The sequence below is a fragment of the Pelophylax lessonae genome (assembly GCF_965119305.1).
Source record: "Pelophylax lessonae genome assembly, chromosome: 4".
NCBI lineage: Eukaryota > Metazoa > Chordata > Amphibia > Anura > Ranidae > Pelophylax > Pelophylax lessonae.
The window spans coordinates 466,504,457-466,526,032 of NC_138771.1; the positions used below are offsets into that span (position 1 = coordinate 466,504,457).

At 45.1% G+C, this 21,576-nt stretch overlaps 1 protein-coding gene across 1 annotated transcript; it reads left to right on the forward strand.

Annotated features, from left to right (window-relative positions):
• The first annotated feature begins 657 nt into the window (after positions 1–657).
• LSM11 (LSM11, U7 small nuclear RNA associated) lies at positions 658–18,214 on the forward strand. Its single transcript, XM_082256635.1, has 4 exons — positions 658–1,208; positions 13,382–13,521; positions 15,123–15,206; positions 17,737–18,214. The coding sequence occupies exons 1-4, from the start codon at positions 812–814 to the stop codon at positions 18,079–18,081; spliced, it is 966 nt and encodes a 321-aa protein (XP_082112761.1). The 5' UTR covers positions 658–811; the 3' UTR covers positions 18,082–18,214.
• Positions 18,215–21,576: the final 3,362 nt, after the last annotated feature.

Below are 21,576 nucleotides of genomic sequence, written 5' to 3' on the forward strand. Positions count from 1 at the left end.
GAACAGAAGCGGCCAGTCAGCTTGTATTTCTATAATGTATAGGGAACAGAAGCTGCCAGACAGCTTGCATTTCTATAATGAGTAGGGAAGAGAAGCGGCCAGTCAGCTTGTATTTCTATAATGAGTAGGGAACAGAAGCGGCCAGTCAGCTAGTATTTCTATAATGAGTAGGGAACAGAAGCGGCCAGTCAGCTAGTATTTCTATAATGAGTAGGGAACAGAAGCGGCCAGTCAGCTTGTATTTCTATAATGAGTAGGGAACAGAAGCGGCCAGTCACCTTGTATTTCTATAATGAGTAGGGAACAGAAGCGGCCAGTCAGCTTGTATTTCTATAATGAGTAGGGAACAGAAGCGGCCAGTCAGCTTGTATTTCTATAATGAGTAGGGAACAGAAGCGGCCAGTCAGCTTGTATTTCTATAATGTATAGGGAACAGAAGCTGCCAGACAGCTTGCATTTCTATAATGAGTAGGGAAGAGAAGCGGCCAGTCAGCTTGTATTTCTATAATGAGTAGGGAACAGAAGCGGCCAGTCAGCTAGTATTTCTATAATGAGTAGGGAACAGAAGCGGCCAGTCAGCTTGTATTTCTATAATGAGTAGGGAACAGAAGCGGCCAGTCACCTTGTATTTCTATTAGTAGGGAACAGAAGCAGAATGACAGCCAATATTCCCGGCATGGGTAGTGATGACTAGCGCCCTCTATGTCTCTATCAGAAAAGTTCTCCTTTATAAGCCAGCAGAGGCAGTGACCGTGTGACGGTTGTGCGGTGTGATGCTGCCATCTAGTGTCCGCTTTGCGGTACTGCATACATGGACCGGGAAGCTCCGGCGGGTCAGGCCCAGGCCGGGGTCTCTGGTGATCCGGTGTCCGGGGATGAAGGCGAAGTACCGGACACCTGTCTGGATGTCAGCTCGGAGTCCTTCGACCCCCTGCTGGCCCTGTACTCCCCCCGCACCCCTCTACCCTTCCCCGACATCCGATGCTTCAATAACCTGGCCGAGTATGAGAGCTTCCTGCGGGGGGGCGGCCGAGGCCGGGGACGGGCGGTGGGGACGAAGAAAACGGGTAAAAAGGGGAGGAAACCGGCGCCGGACCCCGACAGGGTGGAGAGGCTGAAGCAGCTGATGGTAACAAGGCCGGAGGAGGAGGAGAGACCCCCCAGGAGGAGGAGGAAGCCCCCCAAAAACGTGCTGACCCGCATGCCACGTGAGTGCAACCACATGGGGAGTGTACAGGGCTCAGCAGCGCCCCCTGTGTAGGTGGAGGGACGGACACATCATACAGCAGAACATTGCTCATACACATGTCTATATCAGCACACACGTGGCCAACTTCCAAGGCTGTCATCCTGATCCTTGTCTTTGCAGCCTGATGACCTTTGACCAGGACAAAGCATGTTAGCCACTAGCCAGTCCTTGTTCCAGGTCAGCTGACCGCAGCAGTCCTTGTTCCAGGTCAGCTGACCGCAGCAGTCCTTGTTCCAGGTCAGCTGACCGCAGCAGTCCTTGTTCCAGGTCAGCTGACCGCAGCAGTCCTTGTTCCAGGTCAGCTTAACGTAGCAGTCCTTGTTCCAGGTTAGCTGACTGCAGCAGTCCTTGAACAAGAACATGGGTCCCATTCTGCTTGCCGAAAGCCCCCCCCCCCATAGCACATTTACTGCTACAGAGCGGGTGGGTGCGCTGCGTAGCTGTGATTATACACAGCAGGAGCTGATCAGACGGTCCTGCAGGCCCGATGTCCGCCGGCACCCGATGATCATTCTGTACACAGGAAGAACGGCAGTCTGCCCATGTAAACAAGGCAGATTGCTGTTCTGTCAGTACAACAGGCATGGATCCTGTGTTTCTGTAAAGCGGGGACATCGATCCATGTCTTCCACTAGTAAAAGCATCTCCCATACTATACTGAAACACTGGCTAGGCACGGTTGACCCTTTGGTCATTTGTACAGTGACAGTGCATATTTTTTTAGCACTGATCACTGTATTATTATTTCAGGTACTTATATAGCGCTGTCAATTTACGCAGCGCTTTACATATACATTACACATTCACATCAGTCATTTAGTGTCACTTGTCCCCAAAAAAAGTGTCGTGTCTGATTTGTCCACTGCCACAATATCGCAGCCCCGCTATAAGCCGCTGATTGCCACCATTACTAGTAAAATAAATAAAAAAGCCATAAATATACATTGAACAGAATTCTAAACGCAACGTTTTTGCCCCCATTTTTCATGAGCTGAACTCTAAGGGCTTTTTCACACGGTCCGCCTCCGTAGGCGGATCCGTGCTGCTCAGCGGGGATCGATCCGTGATCCCCACTGAGCCGGCGGATGACAGCTCCATGTCCGCTTGCAGAGCGGAGAGGGAGGTGTCACAGCCCCCGCTGCTCTCTATGGGGAATCGGATGAGAAAGGACCGCCTGTCTGCTCTCATCCGATCCGATCCGATACCTGAACAGATGGAAAAATAGGGTTTCCACCCGTCCAGATTTCACGGACAGGATCGGATACGGGTGTCAGCGGAGGTGTCTCCGCTGACACCCGCTGCCCCATAGAGCTGCATGGAGGATCCGATCAGATCCGCCTAAACTGACAGGCGGATCTGATTGGACCGCCCGTGTGAAAGAGCCCTTCGACTTTTTCTATGTACACAAAAGGACGACTTCTCTCAAATATTGTTCACAAATCTGTCTAAATCTGTGTTCGGCCCCTTTCACACACTCCGTCTGTCGGACGGATTCCGTTTTTCTCAGCAGGGGATCGATCCGCCGATTCCCCCGCTGAGCAGGAGGATGATAGCTGTGTCTCCGCACTATGTGCGGAGACACAGCTGTCAGTTCCCCATACATCTCTATGGGGGAATCGGATGGGAACGGACCGTTGGTCCGTTCTCATCCGATTCCCATCCCCTGGACGGATGGAAAATAGGGTTTCCATCCGTCCAGGTTTGACGCATCGGATGTCAGTGGACATGTCTCCGCTGACATCCGATGCCCCATAGGGATGCATGGGGGAACCGTTCAGATCCGCAAAAAAAACGGACAGGCGGATCTGAACGGTACGCCTGTGTGAAAGGGGCCTTAGTGAGCACTTCTCCTTTGCCAAGATAATCCATCCACCTCACAGGTGTGGCATATCAGGATGCTGATTAGACATCATGATTATTGCACAGGTGTATATCCCATAGCTTGTAGGCGCTATAACTTTTGTGCAAACCAATAATTATACGCTTATTGGGATTTTTTTTTTTACCAAAAATATGTAGCAGAATACATATTGCCCTAAATTGATGAAGAAATTCGATTTTTATTTTTTATTGGATATGTTTTATAGCCGAAAGTAAAAAAAAAATTATTATTTATTTATTTTTTTCAAAATTGTCAATCAATTTTTGTTTAAAGCGCAAAAAATAAAAACCACAGAGGGGATCAAATACCACCAAAAAAAGCTCTATTTGTGGGGAAAAAAAGAACCTAAATTTTATTTGGGTGCAGTGCCGCTTGACTGCGCAATTGTCAGTTAAAATAACGCAGTGCCGTATTGCAAAAAACGGCCTTGTCATAAGGGGGGTAAATCTTCCGGAGGTTTACTGGGTAACGCACCTAAGCTCGTAACCATCCGAGAGCTGCTCATTTTAGAAGGGCTCTGGTATACAATACGCTGTGCTCACATCCCTACTGCATACAATTTTATTTGGGGGCATCAGGTTTCTGTGCTATGGGCCCATTCACACAGCTTGATTTTGGTTCATAGCGTGCAGTTGTGTACACCAAAACAGGAAAAATTCAGATTTGGATCATACTTTATGCTGTGCGCATATAAACGTTTGTGCGAATGTTTACAAGCATACACCCTAATCAGACCACAGCACTTGAGGACCAGCAGCATACTGGCAGCTGCAGGCATTATCCTGGTACCGTTTTTTAACCTCCTCTGGACCAGAAGGATTCGCCCCCCTTAATGACCAGGCCATTTTTTGCGATACAGCACTGTGTTACTTTAACTGACTATTGCGCGGTCGTGCGACACTGTACCAAAATAAAATTGACGTCCTTTTAATTTTCCTAACAAACATGGCTTTCATTTGGTGGTATTTGATCACCTCTGCGGTTTTTTGATTATGCACTATAAACAAAGAGCGACAATTTTGAAAAAAAAGCTATATTTTTCACTTTCTGATATAGAAAAAAAAAATTTAAAATCTAATTTTTTTTTTTTTTATCATTTTTGGCAAATTTGTATTTTGCCACATATTTATGGTAAAAAAAATCCCAGTAAGTGTATTTTTGGTTTGCGCAAAAGTTATCGTGTCTACAAACTAGGGGAAAGATTTGTCATTTTTATTTTTTTTTACTAGTAATGGCAGCGATCTGCATTTCTTAGCGGGACTGCGACAAATTTCGGCAGACAGATCGGACCCCTAACTGACATTTTTTACACTTTTGGGGGGACCAGTGACACTACTACAGTAATCGGTGCTAAAAATATGCACTGTTACTGTAATAATGACACTGGCAGGGAAGGGGTTACAACCAGGGGCGATCAAAGGGTTAAATGTGTACCTAGGGGAGTGTTTTCTAACTGTGTGGGGGCCAGACTTGGTGGATGGAAACAGGGCTCCTCTGTGCCGAAATAACAGGAACACAGGAGCCATGTTTCAATCAGTGACAGATGAGCGGTGTGTCATGTTTACAATGGCACACCGCCTTCTGTCAGTCCCTGCAGCAATCGCCATCACGGCTGCCAGACCTTTGCTTAGCTGCAGGGCTAGAGAGTGGGCACGCGATCACACCATGCCCAAGACCCACTCCTGCGAGCCGCCGTACAGGTACGGCCCTTTGTGCAGGAGAGCCAGCCTGCCGCAGTATATCTGCGGCGGCTGGTCTTTAAGCGGTTAAAGCAGACGATTGGCTCTTTTGTAAAAGCAATCCTAGCAGCCAACTAGCCGCTGGATTGCTTTCACAAGCAGCAGAGGGGGCATTCTTCCCCCTCCCACCTCCCTGCCGCCTTGCGCAGCTTCATCTGGGTCTCCCATTCCACCGGGACACCCAATTGACCAACCAGCACTTTCACCGTCTGATCGTATGGACGAACAAAGACCAGAACTGCCTTGTACGTCTCTATGATATAGGGCAGTGGTCCTCAACTCCGGTCCTCAGGGCCCACTAACAGGCCAGATTTTAAGTATTACCTTGGGGAGATGCAGACTAGAATACTGCAATCACTGAGCAGCAAATGATATCACCTGGGATGTATTTCAGTTATCTTGCAAACCTGGCCTGTTAGTGGGCCCTGTAGGCCAGGGTTGAGGACCACTGATATAGGGAGCTAAAAATGATGACTCTACATTACTTCTAGTTCCGGCAAATGTAAACAGCACCAGTTTTAAAAATGAAAAATGAAAAGCATTTAATCACACCGATCAAACACATGCTTTTGAGTGCAAAAAAAGGATTTGGGGTCTTTTTAACTCTAGATCTCTCCATAAAGAGTACCTGTCACATGCCTATTGCTGTCGCAAGGGATGGTTACATTCCTCGTTACTGCAATTAAAGTGATTAAAATAAAATGTACAGTAACAGTGTAAAAAAAAAAAAAAAAAAATTAAAGTTCCCCCCCCCCCCCTCCATGCTCGCGTGTAAAGGTGAACGCATGCATTGGTCCCGCATGCAGGCAAAATGCCGTTGTCCCACATGTGAGGTATCGCCATGAACGTCAGATCATGGGCAATAATTCTAGCACCAGACCTCCTGTGTAAATCTAAAGTGGTAACATGTAAAGGCTTTTAAACGTCACCTATGTATAGTAAAACTTACGTTGTTTGTCGCGGTTGGACGGGCGTGCACAGTTTTAAAGCATGACATGTTTGGTATCTTTTTTTCTTGGCATAACCTCTTTTATATTTTACAAAAAGATTGGGTTATGTATTGTGTTATTTTGCATTAAAATTCAAAAAATTTATTCATTCCAAAAAAAAAATTGCATTTAAAAAACTGCTGTACAAATACCATGTGACATAAAAAATTGCAACTCCCACATATTTATTCTTTAGGCCCTCTGCTTTATAAAAATAAATACAAAAATGTTTGGGGATTCAAAGAAATGTTCTAGCAAAAAACACTGATTGTTACATGTAAACAAAAAGTGTTAGTAAAGGCCTGGTCTTTAAGTGGTTAAAGTGGAGTTCCACCCAAAAGTGGAACTCCGCTTATATGCTTCCTCCCCCCCTCTGGAGCTACATTTTGCACCTTTCAGGGGGGAGGAGGTAACGGGTATCTGTCCCTCTAAAGTTTTGCTCCCCTCCTTCTTCCTCCCCCACCGCTGAGCCAATTAGAATGCGCAGCAGGCCGGCTGTGAAGCTGAAAGGCTTCACTGCCGGTTTCCCTTAAAACGAATGGTGGCGGCAGCACCCGGCAACTGATCTGAAAATTGGCTGGGGTGCTGACATTGCGGGCTCCCTGGACAGGTAAGTGTCCATATAATAATAAAAGTCAGCAGCTACAGTAGCCGTATTTGTAGCTGCTGCCTTTTTAATTTTTTCCCTAGCTGGAATACTGTTTTAAAGTGAGGGGTGTTGCTGCACACAGAAGGCTTTTTATATGAATGCAAAGAATGCATTGAGATAAAAATCCTTCTGCCTTTAGGGTCCTTTCACACAACCGTTCCGATTAGATCCGCCTGTCAGTTTTTTTTTAGGTGGATCCGATCGGATGCCCCATGCATCCCTATGGGGCAGCGGATGTCAGCCGCAGCATCTTAGTCCGCGCACCTGCGGGGGGGCACACAGGGACAAGACCCCTCATGCAGTGCAGCCCAGGCGCCGGGTCAGTAATTGTAGTCGCCAATGCTCTCTCCTCTGCCCTTACAGCATCTGACCACACCAAGATCAGTGTGATAAGATGCTTTCCCAATTTAAAAATAATGGCGCTGTGTGTGTGTGTGTGTGTGTGTGTATACATATATATAGCGAAACTGATGTGATAAAATGGTCGTAGCTTCCGGTATTTTAGACCATAGAGATGATTGGAGCCATTCCAGTCTCCAAACAGCTCTATGGTCAGCTGACAGAACCACCGGCTGCATTCTCGGGTTACCCGGTGGCACAGGAGAGCCAGAGAAAACTGTGGAAGGTGGTGGGGGGAGGAGTCGGGGGAGTCTCCTCCCACGGTTTGTAAGGATTGCTTTTATATGAAAGCCGACCGTCGAAAAAAACGATACCAAGATGATGCCTAAACTTGCAGGCATCCTTCCGGTATGACCACTCAAAGTCCAGCAATGTACCAGTACATTGCTGGTCCTTGTTGGGCAAATATTGTAAGGTTATTTTTTTTTTTTTTCCATGGGCTGAACGAAAAAAGAGAACCTAAACGATTACTCCATTCACATCATCGATCAATGTGGATGAAGAAATCTCTGCCAAGAAAAGTGTAAAAAAAAATATATGGCGACACGTAGGGGAGATCCGCCCTCTGTGTCCACCCTATCACCTATGCTTCGCCACATATGCTCTTCTTCTACAATTAAAAAAAAAAAAGAAGTGAAATCACCTCCTACAGCGCTGCAATCATTGATTTACGTATGTTGTTGCTGTCAGGATAAACAAATCAGTGCTGCAGCTTATGGGCGTATCTGCAAAGCAAACAATGGTTAACCACTTAAGGACCAAGTCTATTTCTGACACGTTGTTAAAATCAGTATTTTTTGCTAGAAAATTACTTAGAACCCCCAAACATTACATAAAAAAAAAAAAAAATATATATGTGTAAAAAATTCCTCAGTCTTACGCCTATACTGTGAATTAGTCTCCACGCTCCAGGAAGCACCAGCACACCGGCTGGTAAAAGTTAAAACCAATGTAGCAGCTACTTAAACAAATATGCAGTATATTTGGTAATAAATAAACAAAGAATAATAGTAGCGCTTGAAACAGTGTTAAAAAAGACTCTAAAATAAACCATAAAGAGTCCCCCAAGATGTCACTCTGGTAAGTGTTGAACTCCACCCAGCATATGGAGAATAGTCCTGTAAAGTTATTCAATGTTGGTACATCAGAACATCCATCCCCTGAGAATCCGAAACTCCAACAATTCACAAACCGCAAATCATTCGTGTAGTTCAACAGGGTCACCAGTATTCCACCACCAAGTGCAGGGGGGCAATAAGAAATGGCCACTCACCAGATCACGTTGCTCACTTACTCTCATAAGTGAGCACACCTCGCATATAATCAATGCCCACGAGTAGAGATCAGCAAGGGTTAAATCCAAGATTGGTTCAGTGGTTCTCTTCCTCTCATGCTCCCATGTGCGTGGAAAACAAAAAACATTCCCCACTAGTGCAATATGTCTGATAAGATTTTATTAAAAAAATACCAACACAGCATACATCGCACTCACTTGTAAAAAAAGTAGTAAAAGCTTATCTCGTGTACTGGCAGGTTCGGATCCTCCACTGCTACTGCGATGTGGCTCCACGCCAGATCGGGTAGTCCCGGAAGTCCTCCGCTGTCGTAGTCCGCGATTGGGTGCGTCGTCTGGCCACGCCCCGACGCGTTTCGTCACTTCCTGACTTCAACTGGGGGCGCGGCCAGACAAGCGCTCCCGATCTATTTATGCTTTGCCTCGCGGCGTCGCATCCAATGGTGAAGCAAACAGGTCACCCGGAAGGACAACTCGCCTCATGATACCGGAAATTGAAAGTAGACTGGGAACTTCCTATCGGGCGATGCTGTAACACCACCTCTGCAGACATCAATACAGATGAGTCTGAACCTATTGGTAAACCCCACCCCGGGCCATCCCAAATAGGCGTGCAGTCTAATCCAGTGACCTGCTGCTTCAATCACCTCGAGAACCATTGAAAGTCACTCAAACAAGTGAATAGCCATCCAATAGTATCTCGGCGCACTCTCAATAGCATCCAATGTTACAGGTTGCAATAAACACTGAAGTAACACAGATGCACAATTCCAAGTATGGCAAATTATTGCGGACAAATAAAATATAAAATCTCATATGTAAAATATACTATAGCAAAGAAAATATTGCTAAAGATAGCACAATAAACAAAATTAAAAGGTCAGATATCAAATCCAGAACAGTGTATAAAATCAAATATCACTATCAAATAAGTGAAATACATTCAATATGATATAGGTTTTAAAAAATCTGAAAAATCTTGGATATAGAGTAAGGATGATGGTATGTATCTATTCAAAAGTTACAGTCAAAAATAATAGACTAAGAGTCACTGATGAAACAATTGAGGTCAAGTTCGATGTTCAAACCCACCGGCGCGAGGGATTGGGTCAGGTAGATCCATTTAGTTTCGCACTTAGAGAGTTCTCTGACCCAATTAGCCCCTCGCCACGGTGGTGTGACTCGTTCAATGCCCCAGAATATCAGTTCACTGGGGTCCTGGTGGTGATGTTGCCGAAAGTGGGCTGGTACATTGTGCTCCCGTTTGCCATTGATAATGTTGGTGATATGTTCACCAACACGAATTTTCAAAGTTCTTTTAGTTCTCCCTATGTACACCAACTTACATGGGCACATGAGCCCATAAACGACATGAGTGGTGTCGCATGTAATAAAGGATTTTATTTTAAATGTTTTATCAATGGCTGGGACAGAAAAAGATGTACGTCTTCTCAGATTATTAGGTGTAAGAGAACATGCTCTGCACCTCCCACATGTGAATGAGCCTTTTAGGTCTGGAAAAAAGGCGATGTTAGGTGGATCAATCACCTTTCTCACCACACGGTCCCCAAAATTGGGCGCTCTCCGATAGATGAAAGAGGGGTTCTTGGGTAGTGCCGGGCCCAGGGTCCTGTCCATTTGCAGTATCGGCCAATGTTGTTTAAATATGGCTTCTACTTTCCTGTAGTCATTAGAGAAGTCAGAGAGGAAACTCCATTGTTTGGGGTCATTATCTGGTGCCCCAACTCTGACTCCCTGACTCAAAGGCCTAGGTGCTTCCAGAATGTTGGTAATCTCCCTGTCCAACACAGATTCCTCGTATCCCTTGGCCACAAACCTCTCCTTTAAGATTCCCACCTGATCCAAATAGTCATTTGTAGATGTGCAATTATATATATTTTTTTTATTTTTTTTTTTTTAAGCAAAGACTCTGGACAATAAAATGGCAGTCGTTTCAGTATTGTTTGTTACGCTGTATTTGCGCAGCGGTCTTTCAAACGCAATTTTTTGGGGGAAAAAATACATTTTACTGAATTGTTTAAAAAAAAAACTAAACAGTAAAGTTAGCTCAATTTTTTTTTTTTTGTATATTGTGAAAGATTATGTCACGCCGAGAAAATAGATACCGAACAAGTTACAGTTGTGGGAAGCCCCGGCGATAGACTAAAAAGTGGCGTGCTTGTATAAAAGTTGTCCAAGTATAAATGGTACCCCTTTCTGAATAAGGGTGACACCAAGTCCCAAACAATCGTGCCACTATGTAGTCTGGGCAGTTGGGGGGCTCCACACTGCTATCTTTTCCCTTGTAAATCCGGAAACTACATGTAAAGCCTTTTGCCCTGTCCCAGAGCTTATACACCATTACCATATCTGGCACGATTGTTGGGGAGAAACTGTTTTAAAAACAAGGTGACCAGAAAATTTAATCGGGGACCAATCAACGCAGACTTGTTGGGGCATATACCTTACCCATGCTTCTGGACTGTTCCCTGGCCTCCTCATGTCTAATGCAAGGTTATGGATCCTTCTTTTGGTGCTTTGGCCTTGATGTCAGGACTCTAAACTGCTGGAATATAAAGGAGAGGAAGCTGTGGGGACCAGTCTAGCTGCGAGAAGGAGTGGATGATTGGGTAAGTAAATGTTTGTTTGTTTTTTTTCTCCCCCCTTTACCAGTGGTGTCCAAACTATTGCCTAAGGGCTGGATGTAGCTCTTTGCTTGCCTTTATCTGTCCCTTGGGGCACTATTCCTCTCACTGAATTGAGGCGCTATTCCTAACAAACCCCCTATCTCAGCCCTCAAATTTTCCACTCGCCTGCTCGCATTTTGCGAGTGGAAAATGATGTAGGGCGAGCGTGTGGCTGCTCAGGGAACTGCTCAGGGGAAGAGAGAGAGAGGAAGAGAAAAGCTGGCCGATAATGACAGAGCGCGGATCATCCCACTGTAACAGCTTTAACTGTAATTGCCGGGCGCTCGCCGACACACACAGTCCCGCCTCCTAGCCCGGCTTCTTTGACAGACAGAACACCTGGCCAACCAGGACGTGTGATGTCTATCAAAGAAGCCGGGCTAGGAGGCGGGACTGTGTGTGTCGGCGAGAGCCCAGCAATTACAATTAAAGCTGTTATAGCGGGATGATCCGCGCTCTGACATTATCCAGCCAGCAGTGGCATACCAATGGGGGGTGCGGGGTGGGCAGGCCGCCCCGGGTGCCGCGCACCAGGGGGGTGTCAAGCCGGTACTCGCGCCGATCATCTCCTCTCGGTCATCATCTGCTCCCTCGGTCTGTGCTGCGATGCTCGCGGGGGCGGTAAGAAGGTGAGTGCCCAAGGATTGAGCAGCCTCCCTGTGTGACTGGATAGGAGGGGGATGGGGCGGCTGCATATAGAGGAATTGATCTTTCCATATTCCTCCTGCAGCCGCTGGATGCCTGATTCTCCTCTCTGCAGGCATTCAGCAGTTGCAGGAGGAAAATGGGAAGATCAATTCCTCTATATGCAGCCGCCCCATCCCCCTCCTATCCAACTTCTTTTTTTCTTTTGCTGGCCCACCAGTGCTGTACAGCCCCCCCCCCCTCCAGCCTCTTAGTGCTCTTCAGCCCCTCCCCCCCTCTCCAGCCCTCCCAGTGCTCTTCAGCCCCCCCCCCCAGTGCTCTTCAGCCCTCCCAGTGCTCTTCAGCCCCCTCTCCAGCCCTCCCAGGGCTCTTCAGCCCCCTCTCCAGCCCCCCCAGTGCTCTTCAGCCCCCCCTCTCCAGCCCCCCCAGTGCGCTTCAGCTTCCCCCTCCAGCCCCTTAGTGCTCTTCAGCCCCCCCTCTCCAGCCCTCCCAGTGCTCTTCAGCCCCCCCCTGTCCGCCCCCCCCAGTGCTCTTCAGCCCCCCACCCTCCATACCCTTGATGGGCACTGATGAGGCTGCACTGATGGGCACTGAAAACGTTGTTATTAATATTTATTTTTGTAACTTCTGCATTAATGCAAAAACATTTAACAGTGTAATTTTATGAGATAATCTATGAGGGCGGAATTAGGGGCGGAGCAGGGTAGGAGTTGGGTGGGGAAACTGGTGGCGAGTAACCCTAATGCCTGGCTAGTAGCTCAGGACTTTAAATTTTGAGCCCTGCCCTATCTGACACCAACCAATCCCCCCTGACACCGGGGATGGGGCACCATTCCTCCCCCTGACACCGGGGATGGGGCACCATTCCTCCCACTGACACCGGGGATGGGGCACCATTCCTCCCACTGACAGATGGGGCACCATTCCCCCCACTGACACCGGGGATGGGGCACCATTCCCCCCACTGACACCGGGGGTGGGGCACCATTCCCCCCACTGACACCGGGGGTGGAGCACCATTCCCCCCACTGACACCGGGGATGGGGCACCATTCCTCCCACTGACAGATGGGGCACCATTCCCCCCACTGACACCGGGGGTGGGGCACCATTCCCCGCCACTGACACCGGGGGTGGGGCACCATTCCCCGCCACTGACACCGGGGGTGGGGCACCATTCCCCGCCACTGACACCGGGGGTGGGGCACCATTCCCTGCCACTGACACCGGGGGTGGGGCACCATTCCTTCTCCTACTGACCACAGGCACCATGCAACTGAACAGCACACCTGAGGCATTCTTTACTCTCACTAAAGCCACCCTAATACATTTTCCACCCCCAATTGGCCACACTCCAGCCCCCCAAAAGTCTGATGGTCAGTAAACTGGCCCTTGGTTTGGAAAGTTTGGAGACCCCTGCCCTAGACCAAACCGAGCAAGTAACCCTTGCAGTGCAGGCACAGCCCTGCCGCAAAGGATTGTTTAATTTGGGCTTTGATCATCAGTGTATGATCAGCTATGTAGGGTCCTGGATCGTGATGGTGCATGATCGCTCACACCATTTCTTTTTTTTATAGTAAATAAGCCTCCATGAAACTAGGTTGAAAGTGATGAGGTTTCTAGGTCTCCTGGTGACGCCAGCCAATATACAGCAAAAAAAAAAAAAAAAGTGTGCAGAAATTAATATGAAAATGTATATATCACTATGCATAGTGACTACAGGGCAGCTTGTACAAGTCATTTATCTTCATAACCTAAATACCCTTTTGTGCTGTTATCACCCCTACCTGTAATTACTACACCTCAATGCAGACTCATTTATAATACTGCTGTAACTTTTGTATTTCAGTGCATGAAGGTGGTCCTCTGGGAGTGCTGTATCGCTGTGTGCAGGAGCGGTTAAAGGTCAACGTTCACATCCGTACCTTTAAAGGACTGCGTGGCGTGTGCTCTGGATTCGTTGTTGCATTTGACAAATTTTGGAACATGGTACTCCTTTACGATAATTTATTCTACAAGGCCTTGTTTTTCAGGCTTGTGTCCAGGGGGGTTGGGGGTTTGACACTCAATGGTCTTTAAATTGGACTCCCCCCCCCCCCCCCCCCCCATCTCCAGTGATGTCATGTCCGCAAACTCCCTCGCCATCTTCTCCCTGACTCCTGGGTTCATTGTCTCTTGCCATCTTGACTATAGCCAGACCAATGTAACTCCTGTTCATGCACACAGGAGTTCATTCTTGCTCCCAGCAGATGCCGGGATTGTACACTGAGCTGGGTCACATAGGGTTAGCCAGATATCACTAAAAAATTGACAGGCTTTCTAATTCTTTACTTTACCCAAAACAAACAAAAAATGACTGTACATAGACTTTTTCACCACCTCAGCTCTGGAAGGTTTTACCCCCTTCATGACCAGGCCATTTTATTTGCTATTAAACTGCGCTATTTTAACTGGTAATTGAGCAGTCATGCAACGCTGTACCCAATTTATTATATAAACCAAAAAAGACCAACATTTTGGAGAAAAAAAAAAAAAATATATATATATATATATATATATATATATATATAATTTTGTTGTTTTTTTGCTTTCTGTTATAAAATGTATGCATAAATACAATTTCTTCATAAATCTAGGCTAAAATGTATGTTGCAACATGTCTTTGCTAAAAAAAAATCTCAATAAGTGTAAATATTGATTGGTGTTTGTGAAAATATTTTAGTTTGTGTGCGTGTAGCGTGCACAAACTATGATGTATGTATGTATATATATATATATATATATATATATATATATATATATATATATATATATATATATATATATAATTCAGTGATAATACTGTACTAATGACACTGGCTGGGAAAAGGTTAACATCTCGGGTGATCAAAGGGTTAAATGTGTGCCTAACAAGTGTTAATATGTGTAATGTGTGCTGCTTTTTACTAATAATCTTTCTTATCCCTTTGCAGGTATAAGAAACAGAGAGATCATTCACTCCTGTACAGAGCTCAGCGTTGACTGTCAACACAGGGCTCTGGGCTGTGATTGGACACATACGATCAGCAGGTTCCGACCATGAATCATTGGCTGGGACCTGCTGACAAACTCCTGTTGTGTACAATCACAGTGGGTGTTAGAGGGGGAGAACAGGCAGCGATATACCCATACGTCACTATGCCTTTAAGGGCTGCATGTCCACAGTACATTTCGGACGAGCAGTCCACAAGTAGTTAAGTGTAATAAAGTGTAAGTCAGTCTTTCTGTAAAAATATTCCCAGTGGAGGTGTAAAAATAAAAATGACCCACGATTAAAAGCTTAGTGGCCTCCGCTCAGGCTAACCAGTGTTCGATAAAGTGGGTGCCGCTGACTAGTGAGGGTGCAGGCTGGGGAAAGGTTCATCCAGACGCAAAGCACGCTGTCAAAGTAGATGGTCCGGCCTGAATGGTTAGCAGATAAAGCAGGCTCAGCTCAATACATACAAAGCCATGCCCCCAACAAGTTTCGCCCCGCCCCTGACACGTATTTTAAAAACGTCATGGTTTTAAAGTTATTTTGGATGCACTAATTTAATGTGTTTCTTTTTTAGGCCATGGTTGATGTAGATGAGACCTATAGGAAGCCTGTCCTTGGAAAAGCTTTCTACAATGAGCCCCAGTTGACGTTGACACGGGTAACATGTCCATGTATTTGCTGTAACATTCTGTGTTTTCTGTTGCTTTTATAGTGGTTCAAAAGCTGTTAAAGGCAAAATTCACCTTTTGCCAAAATGCAATAAACTCACCCACATTAATTAAATAAAAATGTCCATTTATTGCATTGAAGCCTGCAGAGATATTGCAACCATGATGAGTGCATTGTTGCCCAATAATGTTAAAAAATGTATTTATTACCAGTGAATTCAGTCATATTATACTTTAAATCCTATGCTTTCTCCCATATTAACGGCCTATGCAGGATGGCAGAAGAATACCCTGTGACCAATGTGTGCAGCTGGTATTTTCCAGATGGCTATAATTTCACTTTAAATCTCTAATTCAGGCAGATGGAAAAGTCCCAAATTAATGCAGCTATGTATTCATGAATGAATACATCGTAAAATGTATTTAGTGAATGCAACTAGTGTAAATACCTGAATTGAACTTTGTGTTAGGCTCTTGCAATCTCCTAAACAGCAGCACTCAGACTAGAAGAAGGAGGGGCAGGACTAGGAGAAATTCAGATGTGCTATATGCAGAAGTGTTAACAACTCACATGCTGATGGGAGGAGAGTGCAGAGGGATGACCTTATTTATTTGTTTTTGCTATTATGGCTGCGTTTTCTCAAACTGTACGCTCATGGTCACATAATGTACAGTGTGCAGGTGCCCAGGAGCCTGGCTGTTTATACAAATGCCTCTCATACCTTGTGGTACAACTACTTTTCCAACGGTACATGCTCTGGCCACATCTTCAATTAGCAGCCTTGCTGCTTGCTGCCACCCTACTGCCATTCCCAGCTCTGAGCAGGATTGAAAGTGGAGCTGGATGACCAAGTGGAAGAGATTAGTGAATTCACTGATCTCTTTTGGGACAGTTAAAACCAGAAGTCTGCCCTCCTGAACCCTTCTAGGTTTTTGCTCATTATTCTGCTACCAACCTGGGTAAATGGAGGCAGGGGAGTGTGTCCCCAACCTCCACATGCAACACAGAGAGGAGGAATCAGGGATCTATTTAGATATCTAATGTCTCCACAAAGCGAATCTGTTCCCCACTGGAAGTAAAAAGACCTCAAGGTCCTCTGATCACTTAATGGACCCCCAGAGAGCCATAAGCTTCTATGATGAGGCCCCCATGAATTCTGTCACACATAATAGTCCTCATATGAAAGTAAAAATTACGTTTTAAAAAGGAAAGCTAACCCTTTTACTTCTGCTGCCATAAGGGTTAGGTTAATTTCATACTTGAGATCCTTCTCCTTTAACACGGTGCACCTAAACTCACAGATGGTTCCAATATGTGCTTTGTGGTGCAACGAAATGCACATGAATTGTGAAGCACTATCAAGGTGAGTTGAGGTGCTTTTTAAAATGAATGGTGCGACACCTAAGTGTTCTGGTAAAGGTCTGGTATGCTTTCTCCCATATTGACGGCCTATGCAGGATGGCAGAAGAATACCCTGAGACGTTTACCAGAACACTTAGGTGTGATACCAGCCTGAAAGTTTTTTTTATTGTAAGTTGTTTATTTAGAGTTATGTGTACCTTTTTTTTTGAAGATTTGCCAAAAGGCACAATTTAAACTTTTTGTAAATATTATATATTCTCCCTTTCTCATGCGATCCTATTCCAGTGCAAAAAGAAAGGTGGATGCACCTTTCCTGCGGGTGCAGTGCAATTTGAGCCATACAAAATGAATGGTTCAAATCGTACTGCAAAGAATTGCATGTAATTTGAACAGGGATGCAGTCTGATTATTGTCCGAATCACATGCCGTTTCCTGCACCCCAATAATCTGAACCAGGACTAAAGTGGTATTCCAGCTTTCTCATAACTAGCCTTAAATATTCAGGCTGCACCAATCTGGTCACAATATCTCACCTGTGTGATCCAGCAGTATGCATGGGAGGGTAGAGAGCACCAATGACGGCTTGGACATGGGCACCTATGGGTGACATCACCGCTCCAGGCCTTTTAAACTGTCACCAAGCTCTTTCCCCCCTGCAGCCACTGTTGGCTGACACAGGTAAGATCACATGACCGGACCGACAGGCTGAAAATAGGTAAGTATATACACTTTTTTTTTTTTTTTTCTTTTTACAGTGACCGTTGTTTTAATATATTTTTAAAAGTTTTCTTTGTGCCATACTTTTTATTGGGGCCTTGCTAGTTCATTTTTTTTTAACAAATAATTTAATATAATATTTAAATAACATAAGTGAAAAAAGGAGCGCTGCACCCTAGTGATCTTTTGATCTCTTCCATGTTGCTCAGGTAGATCTCCACCTCTCAAAGGTTGCCTACCCCTGGTGTAAATGAACTGCCTGAACAATACAAGCCTCAACTGTGCTATTGGGGGGGGGGGGGGGGTTGCATCCAAAAATGTTCATGTGTGCACCTTATGTCCTGTGCTTACTAGCTGTCCATCCAGCTACTGTATATTATTTTTTTGGGCAACTTATGACTTGCATTTACTTATTTCTAATTTACTAAATTGCCTTGCAGCTGTTTGACAGGCTTAAGCTGCAGGAGTCAGAGTTAAAATCCTCTACAGAAACTCAAAGTGCTGTAGAAAAGACACCTGGAATTTCCCTTCCACATCAGAAAGCCCCACGTGGGCAGAGCACAGACAGGAGAACCTCTGTCCAAGATCCTGGTACATCTGGCCAAGCCGGAAGGAGGAGCACCGTTGTTCAGAATCAAGGACAATCCGGAATTTCTGGTGATAAACCCAAACCGAGGACTAGACGGCCAAAGGAAAAGATTGATTATCAGAAGGTGTATAAGCGCCACATAAAACAGCTTTTTATACGGGGAGAAAGCATTTTATTGGTTCACTTACAAACATGAGAACCTGTTTTCTAAGAAGCCAAAGATAAGACCAGCCACTCGTAACTACCTTCACCCAGATCCTCAGGAACATGGAACATCAATGAACACTCTTCTATGGAAACATGGGATGTAGAGTGTGAAAGAAGACTTTTTCAGTTTGTAATTATTTGCCTTAATTCATAATATGATGATTTGCAAATCACTATTGATATATATTTTTTAATTCTGCTTGGCGGAGGAAATAATATACTAAACAGTATTGTTTTAACACTGCTGAGGGGTCAGTAGGAAAAATGGGCCTGATTACTGTGAATTTTGATATCTAGGCTTTCACACTTCTTCTTTTTGGCTGGCTCTACCATTGTACGTGCAGAAAGCCTGTTACCAAAATGCACTGATCTACCATTGCGGACCTCCTGTTCTGAAAATACTAGCTTCTGGGTTTTCATGCTGATCCCGTGGCTTTGGTATTTTCTAGATTAGGAGCTCTCACTTCATGCTGATGTTCCTGGGATTGACCTTAATTTGCAGGGATTTCCTCTCACTTCCTGTTTAGCTAAGGAACAGTAAGTCAAGTGAAATCTCCAAAAGAGGGCACAGATGGCAAAAAAGACCTGACTGGTTATAACCCTCCTTTGCTCTATCCAGAATAAAAAAAAAAAGTTTTGCCTATAGTTCTACTTTAAGGATTGTGAAAGTACTCATGGGGCAATCAGATATGCAGTTGGCATTTTTAGAGATGGGTCAGCAATGGCAGTTCCTATATTTCTTTCAGTATAGCTTATCTTTAAAGTAAAAATTAAAGAAAAAAAACAGCTTGTTAAAACAGTTTAATTTGTACTTTTCTGCTGGGTGGTGAATTAAATTTTTGTCTTGAAGATCTACAGGCAAAACTAGTATATGGCACTTCTGGGTGAGTTGAATGCCTGGTTCCCTACTGGGCACTGTCGTTGCTTCTGCTGGCCACTACTTTATGAGTCTCTGTACTGATGTAGGAGTCAGCTGGAACAATCATAATGCCTGATGGGGGTCAGGCATTTACCACACTCGTAAGTGTCAGTTTTGCCTGTACCTCTTTAAGAGAGTAAAGAGGAATTAACCACTAGCTTACTGGACACTTATACCCCCCTTCCTGACCAGGCCAATTATCAGCTTTCAGTGCTCACACTTTGAATGACAATTGCGTGGTCATGCAACCCTGTACCCAAATTAAATTTTTATAATTTTTTCACACAAATAGAGCTTTCTTTTGGTGGTATTTAATCACTACTGGGTTTTTTATTTTTTGCTAAACAAACAAAAAAAAGAATGACATTTTGAAAAAATAAAAAAACATTTTACATGTTTTATTTTAAAATTTTGCAAACCGGTAATTTTTCTCCTTCACTGATGGGCACTGATCAGGAGGCACTGAATTAGCAGTACTGATGAGCACTGATATATGGTACTGATTAGCAGCACTGGTGGGCACTTAGGAGACCGATGTCCCTCTAACAGAAGCTAGGTAACGGCTTTCTTCTTTCCTTCACACTTTTGTGAAGTGGTTAAACCTGTTCTTTTTCAGTGTGTGTGTGTTTTTTTTTTTTTCCCCTTTTACTGTAGTGACAAGGGTCACTTTTAAGGACACCTATACAGAAAGGAACACCTAGGAAGCCATGGCTGACTTCTTTCTAAAAATGCCTTGAATACTTGAATACAAGCATGTAATTGTTGGGGGGTGTGTACTGGGACTTTTTTTCTCACTTTGTTAGAGCGTAATGAATTCAATAATATGGTTATAGGGTTGCCAACCATCATAAATGTATAAACAGTAAGAATGTGTATAAAGTAGGCTTGGCACAGTAAAAAACAATGCAAACTAAAGCTGGCCATACATTATACAGTTTTCTTATTTAGAATTTACCTTCAACTATGTAGTGCACAGGCCTGCCTGATTGCATACAAATTGAAAGTGTTTAGATTTGATCTTGTATTATTATATGGTTTTGGCCACTCTAAGGAAAAATTGTACAAGATAATTGTATAATGTATGGTCAGCCTAAGATGTGCATAGCAGATACTATAGCACATGGACTGCTTTTTATTGCAGCTTTCAGATTGTATCCAGAGCTCCTTCGGTCTACGTATGCAACTTTGGCTTCCAGATATGAAATGCCCAATGTGCCAATGCATCATTTTTCAGAATTGGACTGGTGGACTAATAATATAATACACACTCCCATGGCCTTTTCTCTTCAAAGTCTAAGTTTACTCAAAATGACTGTCTCATAATATGCAGCTTTAAAATGAACCTGTCAAGCTGAAATGATCTGAACTGTCATTGCTGACAGTATTGGATTTCTTGGTACCCATCCAATACTTCACTATCCGGTTCATTTATGTAGCAGGTTTTCCAGGTATTGGGCCTGATGTGGGTCTGCCATTGTTACCGGTTACCTCTCCAGCCCATGTGAGCTGCGACCCTGGGTTTGAGACCCGAGACATTGACAACTCCGGCATCTTTTGTTGGTTGTTTTATTGTATTTTTAGGGGATGGGAGAAGGGAATGAGTGGTATACTCCTTTGGCTCGACTATGTACAATTAGACTTTAGAGCAAAAATGCCCATTATCGCTGTCTTGACGCTAGCCAACGCTTACTGGCGCTTTGAACACACTGTATCTCTGAAAGCTGTGCTGGAACTCCAACTTAAGTCCAGAAGATCCAGGACTGTAGAATATTGAACTTCTGACACTGCTGGCACTCACAAGTCACTGCCTACTCCCTCCAGCCTTGCACAGGCTTGAGGTAGCTTGTTGTGAATTCCTGTATGGCTGTAACTCTTAACTGATGCACTACACACTGTGCACGGACTCCTCAGGGCCCAAACTGCAGGCACCCCCTTTAACTCTTCAGGGTCCCCTGACTAGGTACCCCCTCTGTCACTTCAGGGTCCTCTCTACCTAGGTACCCCCTTTACAGCTAGCTGACACTTGGATCCTAGAACCTTCTCCGGAGTGGTCTCCACTGACACTAGGCAGACCCCCAGGGGCAATCCTCAGTACTCACGACCTGTGTAGGCTTTCCTGGGACTGGACCCCTCTTTCCCGCCGCTGGTACTCGGCACACCGGATCCCCACAGCTCAACTCGGCATCATCTGGATTCTCAAACGGCACCCCCCGAGACATCCACTTCCTCAAACAGGAGGAGAGACAGCCGTTCTCTCCCTCCTGAGACTCTGCTCCCACCAAAGACACTGTGTCATGCACTTTCCCCAAACTTATATCCACTCCCAGAATCCTTTGCGGCATAATCTCCCTCCTGTGGTAGCCACAAGCTTGAATGTGTCCCCTGATTGGGCTTCCTCCACTACCCTATGAGAAGCCTCTTGGGAGACTTCCCCCTCAGCAAACACATCTGGAACCCATGACACCCTAACTAACAAATCACAGCTCTGCTGTTAGGCAGACAAGGCCCACTATGCATTTACCTAGCACCTACCTGTAGGGTGTGACATTTGGCTATTTTTTTTAA